The sequence below is a fragment of the Cebus imitator genome, unplaced genomic scaffold, assembly GCF_001604975.1.
Source record: "Cebus imitator isolate Cc_AM_T3 unplaced genomic scaffold, Cebus_imitator-1.0 Scaffold129, whole genome shotgun sequence".
NCBI lineage: Eukaryota > Metazoa > Chordata > Mammalia > Primates > Cebidae > Cebus > Cebus imitator.
Window position 1 is genome coordinate 2,559,655 of NW_016107444.1, and position 10,528 is coordinate 2,570,182.

At 44.9% G+C, this 10,528-nt stretch overlaps 1 protein-coding gene across 2 annotated transcripts in view; it reads left to right on the top strand.

Moving 5' to 3' along the window:
- The first annotated feature begins 5 nt into the window (after positions 1 to 5).
- Positions 6 to 10,528, top strand: part of LOC108312782 (cytochrome b-c1 complex subunit 6, mitochondrial) — a 12,560-nt gene continuing 2,037 nt past the window's right edge. The window contains exons 1-4 of one of the 2 annotated variants that reach the window (XM_017540893.2): positions 55 to 193; positions 5,450 to 5,476; positions 5,958 to 6,105; positions 6,216 to 6,377. In XM_017540893.2, the coding sequence (XP_017396382.1) occupies positions 6,043 to 6,105; positions 6,216 to 6,377 (225 nt within the window). In that variant the 5' untranslated portion in view covers positions 55 to 193; positions 5,450 to 5,476; positions 5,958 to 6,042. Of the gene's footprint in view, positions 194 to 5,449; positions 5,477 to 5,957; positions 6,106 to 6,215; positions 6,378 to 10,528 lie in introns of both variants that reach the window. The other variant, XM_017540892.2, reaches the window with a different exon arrangement.

Sequence of the window (10,528 nt, forward strand, 5' to 3'; positions counted from 1 at the left end):
CGCGACCACGATGAGTATGCCGCACTTCCGGCCAGGTCGCCGGATATCCGCTGAGTGACCCTTACAAGTCCTTCTTGATCCTGAAGTGGATTAGGTGCCGCTCCTGTTGCTCGTGTTGAATCCAGAACCGTAGCTAGACATGGGACTGGAGGACGAGCGAAAGATTCTGACCGACTCCGGAGATCCTAAGGAGGTAAGGCAAAGCGATCCACTAGACCCTTTTCTCTGCCCTGAGGCCCAGGACCTAGCCGGCCCAAACACGCACGGGCCCTCTTATCCCCCAATTTACCCTCAAGGGTTTGCAGGGTCGGGAGCTCTGGTTCCCTCGAACTTTCCCCAGAATTCGTCTGGTGACTTTGGACAGATAGATGACTAGTTTTTCTCTGGGCCTCGGCTTCTCCATCTGTGAATGTAGTGAAGGTTTGAGAACGAAAATGTTGTGTGGACTAAACTTTTGTAAAAATATGACCTGTGTTTGCAGTTAGTCAGATATTCTGAAACCCGCGTTTGACAGGTTTGGGGAGCATACAGACCACCTTGCCTTAGCTCCGGTCAGGAATCCCTAACACATCTATGGAAGTTCGGGAGACCTGGCCTTGTGATTTATTTCTTTTTCTTTGAGGAAGGTGTGTGTCTTTGAGGACAGTGAAGGAATGTACGGTGTGATTCTGTGATGGAGGAGGGAGCTCTTTCCCAGAGAAAGAGTGCTGCTATAATATTTATTTATTATTTATTTTTTTGAGACGGTCTCACTCTGTTGCCTAGGCTGGAGTGCAGTGGCGCGATCTCGGCTCACTGCAACCTCCACCTCCTGGGTTCAAGCGATTCTCCTGCCTCAGCCTCCTGAGTAGCTGAGATTACTGTACAGGCGTGCGTCACCACGCCCAGCTAATTTTTGTATGTTTAGTAGAGACAGAGTTTCACCGTGTTGTTCAGGCTGGTCTTGAACTCCTGACCTTGTGACCCCCAGACCTCGGCCTCCCAAAGTGCTGGGATTACTGGCGTGAGCCACCACGCCCGGCCATTAAGTATTTATTGGCTGCTTTGCTATCCAAGTGCTTTAAATGCAATAATTCATTTCTTTTCTTTTTTTTTTTTCTTGTGACGGATCCTCGCTCTGTCGCCCAGGCTGGAGTGCTGTGGTGCGATCTCAGCTCACTGCAACCTCTGCCTCCTGGGTTCAAGCGATTCTCCTGCCTCAGCCTCCCAAGTAGCTGGGACTACAGGTGCCTGCCACCACGCCCAACTAATTTTTGTATTTTTAGTAGAGATGTGGTTTCACTGTGTTGGCCAGGTTGGTTTCAAACTCCTGACCTCGTGATCTGCCCACCTCGGCCTCCCAAAGTGCTGGGATTACAGGCGTGAGCCACTGTGCCCGGCTCTAATTCATCTACACACTATTCCTATGAAGTAAGTGTTACGTACTGTTAGTGCCATTTTTACTGATGAGAAAACAAGCATAGAGGTTAAACATCTTGTCTAATGGCACACAGCTAACCAATTGGTGTAGCCAAGAATTGCCCCAAGCAGTGCAATTCTAAAACCAGGACTCCTACCTATTGTGCTACACAGCCACTAGTTGTTTCTAATCTCATTTCCTGTCTGTTTGTTCTCTGGTTACTTCAGGGCAGCCATTCTGGTCTATGGGTTCAGAATAATTAGAGACTTATTTATCCCTTAATTTTTCTAGTCTTATTATTTCTAGAAAGCAATGGAGCCTGAGGCCGGTTGCAGATGCTCACACCTGTAATCCCAACACTTTGGGAGTCCAAGAGTTGGACCAGCATGGGCAGCGTGGCGAAACCCTGTATCTACAAAAAATACAACAATTAGCTGGGTGTGGTGGTGAATGCCTGTGGTCCCAGCTGCTCAGGTGTTTGAGCCCAGGAAGTCTAGGCTGCAGTGAGCCATGATTGCCATAACTGCACTCCAGCCCCGACAACTGGAGTAAGACCCTGTCTCAAAAAAAAAAAAATGAAAAGAAAGAAGTGAATGGAGCTTGCCTCAGAAAGGTCAGCAAGGTCTGCCACTGCAGTAGATGAGAAAAAGAAAGCAAATAAGCAGTCAATTTTAAAATTAAGAAAACCAGGGTATTCTATGAGGAGCCCATAATTCTTGAGGATTAGATCTTTTTTATCTGGTGTGATCTTGGTTTTTCTCAGTGACTGGAAATTTTATATGTAGCAATCCATATTCAGACATATTTGGACTTATTTTTTCAAAACCTGCCATGATATTTTTGACACAAAATTATCAGTGACACACAATTACGAGTGTTGTAGCATTGCTAATAGGGAAATGATATAAGGGTCTTGCTTCTGAGAGAGTCCTAATATCTGGTTTCTGACTCAGGCAGAATGTGATTTTAGGTTTTTTGGGAAAGCTTTTTCGGTATTTTTTTTTTTTTTTGAGACGGAGTTTTGCTCTTCTTGCCCAGACTGGAGTGCCGTGGTGCAGTCTTGGCTCACTGCCACCTCTGCCTCCCAAGTTCAGGTGATTTTCCTGCCTCATACTCGCGAGTAGCTGGGATTACAGGCATGCGCCACCACACCCAACTAATTTTGTATTTTTAGTAGAGATTAGGGTTTCTCCATGTTGGTCAGGCTGGTCTCGAACTCCTGACCTCAGGTGATCCTCCTGCCTCGGCCTTCCGAAGTGCTGCGATTACAGGCATGAGCCACTGTGCCTGGCCTTCAGTATGTTTTTTAAAAGAGCAGCATTAAGAAACCTTGCTTAATGAAAAACTAGAATTTACAGCCCAAATAGCATCTTCATATTTAGAGGAAACCTTTGCCAATTGTGAGAATAAATAGCCTGGATTACAGCTGAACCTGTCCTACCCGCTCACTCCCAGCTTGTTTGAGCTTTGGTGGCTTCACTGAATGGCATGGTAGAGAATGAAACATTGTATTGAGACTTTTGTTTGTTTGTTTGTTTGTTTGTTTGTTTGGAGATGGGATCTCACTCTTGTCACCCAGACTCGGGTGCAGTGGTGCAATTATAGTTCACTGCAGCCTCAAACCCCTGGGCCTCCCTCGACTTTCTGAGTAGCTGGGACCACAGATGTGCACCACCATGCCCGGCTAATTTTTGTTTCTTTGTTTTTGAGATTAGAGTCTCTCTGTTGCCCAGGCTGGAGTGCAGGGATCTTGGCTCACTGCAACCTCTGCCTCCTGGTTTCAAGTGATTCTCCTGCCTCAGCCTCCTGAGTTAGCTGGGATTACAGGCGTGTGCCACCATGCCTGGCTAATTTTTGTATTTTTAGTAGAGATGGGGTTTCCTCAGACTCCCAAAGTGCTGGGATTATAGGCATGAGCCACTACACCTGGCTTATTTTTAATTTGTTTAGAGATGGGGTCTTGCCATGTTGCCTAGGCTGTTCTCAAGCAGTCCTCCCACCTCGGCCGCCAAACAGACTTGGATTATAGGCATGGGCCACCACACCTGGCCCTGTATTGGGATTTGATGATTGCTGAGCTAGTTCTTTTTATTTCCCTAGATGCTTTTCTTTCATTGCCCCAAAATGTGGACACCTGTATGCACAGGCAGGCAAATACCTTATTTCTGACAGGTATTGAGACCTTGGTTAGATTCTACTATACCCCAAATTTAGGCCTAAACTGTTGCTCCCATGGGGAATTTTTTACACTGTTCTCCTTAAAGAAGGAAACTAAGTTTGAGGTTGTATGTTTGACTCAGAAGTGAATAGGTGAGGTCTGTTCTGTATTTCCAAGCTCATGAGTGGTGTTGTGCACCCATGAACTTCGGTGCACTTTTGTGTGATACTTACTACTCAGGGTTCTGGGAGTTGAGCAAGCCAAAAAGCAGTGACTATAACCATCTTTAGTTAAGCTCTGACCAAAGAAGAGATTAAGTTTAGCTATTTTCAAGTTCACAGTCTAGAAAAAAATGCGTTTTCCTCCTAACTTGGTTTGGGATATAAGGACTAAATTTAGCTATTTGTAGCAATACTGGGACAAATACTTTACGTTATATAGGTCCCATGTGAACATCTGGCAGCTTGAATCTGAATCAAAAAATGTCTAATTACTGTTTATTATCTCTAAACTGGGATTACTTCCTTAAGGGACTGTTGAGATTAATTAAATCATAATAGATATGAAGATGCTTTACAAATTGGAGAGTTTAAGTACACTTAGGTTCTTGCTAATGAAAGTGAGATGCTGTCTCTGTTTCGAAATGTACCTGGGATTGTTTTAATCAAGTATGGTAAGGTGACAGACCTGGAGGCAACCATCTTTGAGAGAAGAGTTTATTTTACTTTTTGAGATGAAGTCTTGCTCTGTCACTAGGCTGGAGTGCAGTGGAACGACCTTGGCTCACTGCAGCCTCTGCCTCTCAGGTTCAAGCTATTCTGCCTCAGCCTCCTGAGGAGCTGGGACTAGAGGCGCCTTCCACCTCGGCCGGCTACCTTTTTTTTTATATTTTAGTAGAGACGGGGTTTCACCATGTTGGCCACCCTGGTTTATTATTACTTAAAGTTCCTGAAAGAGAGCATCATGCCACACACAAAAAATGCAAGGCTATATGGGGAAGTGTCAGAGTCGGAACTAGTCAGAAGGCAGAAGGTGTGAGGGGAAGGAAGCATGGCTGAGCACCTTGGTTTCTATGGGAAGGAATTGGTGGGCAGGGTTAGATATACTTGCTCAAATTTAGGATTGGATAGTTTGAGTAATTTGTTGGGCTCTGGCTTAATGGCTGGTTCCTAGTTGTCCTATATTTGTCCTTGGGTTGATTTATAGAACGGGAATCAGGAGCTTAGTGTACGAAACTTAGTTAAAGGAAGGTGGGGCCAGGCCGAGTGGCTAATGCCTATATTCTCACCACTTTGGAAGGCCGAGGTAAGAGGATTGATTGAGCCCAGGAGTTTGAGACCAACCTGGGCAATATAATGAGACCCTGTGTCTACTAAAAAAAGAAAAGAAAAGAAATCTGAACAGTGTTTGAATGAAAAAAAAAAAGAAAAAATAATTAGCCGGGCATGCAGTGTGTGCCAATAGTCCTAGCCACTATTGTCCTAGGCTGAGGCAGGAGGATCACTTGAGCCCAGGAGTTTGTGGCCGCAGTGAGCTATGATCATACCACTGCACTACAGCCTGGGTGACAGAACAAGACCCTGTCTCTTAAACAAAACAAAACAAAAAGATAAAGAAGGCAGTTGGCTACAAGCACTTTGGATAGTTGGGTTGCATATGAAAGGTGTGCTCATAGGCAAGTTTGCTGTCTCTAAAAATTAGCTATCCCTGAAAGAGCAGAATTAGCTCCAGGATTAGCAAGGCCTCTAAAATATGAAAACATCATAAAACACAGAAAATAAAATAACATTGTTAATACAACTGTGTCTATCATCAGTAATTACGTCACTATGATTGGGAACAAATATGTTGTAAAATTGCTGCTAACATTAATTTTTGTTTTCCTTTTGTAGGAGGAAGAGGAAGAGGAGGAATTAGTGGTAAGAACTGTCTCAGGTTTGGAAACATCTCAGTAAAAGCAGAGTTTGAGCTTCATGAAACTAAGTGCATTTTAAGGAGTCTTTACTTGAAACCTTATAGAGAATGGGGGTGGAATAAGCTTTGATACTTCCTGTGCAGTCAAGTGTTTGGGGTGTGAGCCTTGGAAGCTGAGTCTATCCTGGGTTTGGGGCTTCTTCAGTTGTGGTACCAGGGAGCAGACAGCATCTTGAGGGCCTGGCACTCAGTCGTCTGCTATTTGTGGTTTAATAAAGGACTCTGAAGGAACCTTTGTTAGATAGTCCTTCTCTATGTTAGTATTGCCTTTCTAGCTGGGCAGCTGGGGTGCATGGGCCTGGTTCTCAGACAAGGGGATTTGAAATTTCAGACGTGACATATTCCAAAATGTTGTGTTAACAAGTAAGGCCTCCTGTAGATCTACTTCAAGTTTGGCCAGGTTTCCTTTACCACCTTGTTTTTCAGATAGGACTGAGGCTTTCAGTGCATACTGGCAACCTTGGAAGGCAGGAATGTGAAACTTTTCCCTACTACTTAGCATCAGAATTGAATGGGAGACCGCATTCTGCCATTTCTGGCGGCAGTGTGGCTCTGCCAGCTGGCCTTCTGCACGGTAATTCAGAGGCAGCACCTTGGTTTGGTGGTTGTATTAATCAAAGCATCTGTGTTTGGTGGGTCTCTCCTAAAAGCCCCCATTTTGTTCTTTTTCTGTTTCTACATCAGGATCCCCTAACAACAGTGAGAGAGCAATGCGAGCGGCTGGAGAAATGTGTAAAGGCCCGGGAGCGACTAGAGCTCTGTGATGAGCGTGTATCCTCTCGATCACAAACAGAAGAGGATTGCACGGAGGAGCTCTTTGACTTCTTGCATGCAAGGGACCATTGTGTAAGTCACTCTGAAGTTAGAAAAGGGAAACGTTGCAATGGTCAGGGAATACTTGGTGCTGACAATCTTTCCATGCTAAGGGAAGTCCCATCAATGAGTATTTACTGTGGGCCCAATATATGTCATGCACAGTGCTGAGCATTTTTAAGATTTTCTTTTTGAGGCGGAGTTTCTCTGTTGTTACCCAGACTGGAGTGCAATGGCACGATCTCAGCTCACTGCAACCTCCACCTCCTGGGTTCAAGCAATTCTCCTGCCTTAGCCTCCCGAGTAGCTGGGACTACAGGCATGTGTCACCATGCCCAGCTAATTTTTGTATTTTTAGTAGAAACGGGGTTTCACCTTGTTGACCAGGATGGTCTCGATCTCTTGACCTCGTGATCCACCCGCCTCGACCTCCCAAAGTACTGGGTTATAGGTGTGAGCCACCGCGCCCGGCCAGTGCTGAGCATTTTATGTAAATAACCTATTTTATTTTTTTGAGACAGGGTCTCACTGTGTTACCAGGCTGAAATACAGTGGCATGATCATAGCTCAGTGCCAGCCTTGAACTCCTGGGCCCAAGCAATCCTGCTTTGGCCTTACAAGTAGTTGGGACTACAGGTGCATGCCACCATGTGAGGCTAATTTTTAATTTTTTAATTTTTTGTAGTGATGGGGCCTTGTTATAGTGCCCAGGCTGATCTCAAACTCCTGGGCTCAAGCAATCCTCCCATCTTGGCCTCCCAAAGTGCTGGAATTATAGGCATGAACCATTGTGCCTGGCCCGTAAATAATCTTGCCTAATCCTTACTACTTCCACTGGAAATAGGTATCATTATCCCATTTTACAGATGGAAACTGAGGCTCAGAGAAAAAAACTGAACATCCCAACATGCACTGCTAAACAGTAGGGAAGCTGGATTTTGTACTCTTCAATAACAGACTGTTCTTTAAAATAATTTGTATCCTCAAATGTATCTAATACATAGTAGTTTCTTTTTTTTTTTTTTTTTTTTTTTAGACAGGGTCTTGCTCTATCACCTAGGCTGGAGTGCAGTGGCATGATCTCAGCTCAATGCAACCTTCATCTCCTGGGTTCAAGTGATTCCCCTGCCTCAGCCTTCAGAGTAACTGGGATTAAAAGTGCATGCCACCACACCCAGCTAATTTTTTTTGCATTTTTAGTAGAGACAGGGTTTCATCGTGTTGGCCAGGCTGGTCTCGAACTCCTGACCTCAGGTGATCTACCTGCCTGAGCCTCCCAAAATGCTGGGATTACAGGTGTGAGCCACCGCACCTGGCCCATGCCTGGGTGATTTTTGTATTTTTTGTAGAGATAGATTTTGCCATGTTGCCCAGGTTGGTCTAGAACTCCTGGGTTCACACGTGCCACTCATCTCAGCTTCCCAAAGTGTTGGGATTACAGGATTGAGGTACCATGCCTGGCCTCAAGTGGTTGTTGTTGTTGTTGTTGTTGTTGTTATTTTGAGACAGAGTCTTGCTCTTTCGCCAGACAAGTGCAGTGGCACGATCTCAGCTTACTGCACCTCTGTGTCCTGGATTCAAGCGATTCCCCTGCCTCACCCTCCTGAGTAGCTGGGACTACAGGCACGCACCACCATGCCCGGCTAATTTTTTTATATTTTAGTAGAGATGGGGTTTCACCAAAGCCAGGATGGTCTTGATCTCCTGACCTCATGATCTGCCCACCTTGGCCTCCCAAAGTGCTGGGATTACAGGTGTGAGCCACCGCGCCCGGCCAAAGGGTTGTCTTTTAAAAGTAAACTTCTCAGCAGGGCATGGTGGCTGACGCCTATGATCCTAGCACTTTTGGAAGGCTGAGGCAAGAGGATCCCTTGACCCCAGGCATTCGAGACCAGCCTAGGTAACACAGGGAAATTCTATTTTAAAAAAATTAAAATTAAAAAAAAAAAATTAACGGCCCGGCTCACGCCTGTAATCCAAGCACTTTGGAGGCCAAGGCAGGCGGATCACCTGAGGTCGGGAGTTCAAGACCAGCCTGACCAACATGGTGAAACCCTGTCTTAAAAAAAATAAAAAATAAAATAAAAATTAACTTTCTGCTTGACTCTTACATATAACACAGTAAGGTATTTCACATAAATTACACATAAGGAAAGTTTGATCTGGTTGCTTCTATTAAAACTAATTGGATGGCCAGTAAACGTATGAAAAGATGCTCAACCTGATACGGCGCCACTGCACTCCAGCATGGGTGACAGAGCAAGACTCCATCTCAAAAAAAAAAAGAGAAAGAAAAGATGCTCAACATCATTACCCATCAGGGATACTACTATGAGATATCACTTTATACCACTACCCACTGGGATTGCTATAATAAAAAAGATAACAAGTATTGAAGAGGATGTGGAAAAGTTGGAAACCTCATATGCTGCTGGTAGAAATGTAAATTGGTACAGCCACTGTGGAAAACATCTGGCAGTTCTTCAAAAGGCTAAGTAAGCATAGAGTACTATATGATGGAGCAATTCTACTCCTAGATATATACCCAAGAGAAATGAAAACGTGCACACAAAAATCTGTACACAAATGTTCATAGAAGCATTATTTATACTAATCAAAAAGTGGAAACAACATAAATGTCCATCATCTAGGCCGGGCATGGTGGCTTATGCCTGTAATCCCAGAACTTTGGCAGGTTAAGGTGGGTAGATCACCTGAGCCCAAGAGTTTCAGACTAGCCTAGGCAACATGGTAAAAAAGTATATATATAAAAAGATAACCAGGCATACTGGCTCATCCTGTAGTCCTAGCTACTCAGGAAGCTGAAGGGGAGGATCACCTGAGCTCAGGAGGTTAAGGCTATGATCATGCCCCTGTACTCCAGCCTGGGTGACAGAATGAGACCCGGTTTCGAGAAAACCCAGTTCTTTTCTCAAGAAATTAAACATAGAATTACTATATAATCTAGCAATTTCACTTCTAGATATATACCCAGAAGTATTGAGAGTAGGCTCAAACAAATATTTCCACATTCTTATTCACAATAGCTGAAAGGTGGAAACAACCCAAGTGTCCTTGGATGAATGGATTTTTTTTAAAATGTGCTCTATAGATACAATGGGATATTATTCAGCCTTAGAAGAGAAGGGGCCAGACATGGTGGCTCATGCCTGTAATCCCAGCACTTTGGGAGGCTGATGTAGGGGGATCACCTGAGACCAGGAGTTGGAGGCCAGCCTGGCCAACATGGCGAAACCCCGTCTTTACGAAAAATATAAAAGTTAGCTGGATGTATTGGCAGGCACTTGTAATCCAAGCTACTCAGAAGGCTGGGGCAGGAGAATCACTTGAAGCTGGGAGGCAGAGGTTGCAGTGAGCCGAAATCGGTGCCATTGCACTCCAGCCTGGGTGACTCAGTCTCAAAAAAAAAAAGGGGGAATTAACATGACACATGCTGCAACATTGATGAACCTTGGAGACTATACTAAATGTCGGGAAGGACAAACATTGTATCTCTCCACTTATATGAGGTCACATTCTCCCCCCAGGAGCTGGGGGGAGAAAGGAAATGGAGAGTTACTGTTTAATGGATATATTTTGTTTTAGTAAGGTGAAAAAGTTCCCAAGATTGGAAGTTCTAGAGATTGTAGGAGACTGTATGTTGTAGTACAATGTGAATGCACTTAACTACTACAGAAATGTACAGTTAAAAATGATTAAAGTGGGGCTGGGCAAAGTGGCTCACACCTGCAATCTCCACACTTTGGGAAGCAGAGGCAGGCGGATTGCTTGAGGTCAGGAGTTTGAGACCACCTTGGACAACATGGTGAAACCTTGTCTCTGCCAAAAATGCAAAAATTTAGCTGGGCGTAGTGGTGCACGCCTATAATCCCAGCTACTCAGGAGACAGGCAGGAGAATCACTTGAACCTGGGAGGTGGAGGTTGCAGTGAACCGAGGTTGTACCACTGCACTCCTGCCTGAGGGACAGAGCAAGACTGCCTCAAAAAAAAAAAATGGAAGTTGGGCACAGTGGCTCACGCCTGTGATCCCAGCATTTTGGGAGGCGAAGGCGGGTGGATCATCTGAGGTCGGGAGTTTGAGACTGGCCTGACCAACGTGGAGAAACCCCATCTCTACTAAAAATAAAAAAAATTGCCGGGCGCGGTGGCTCAAGCCTGTAAT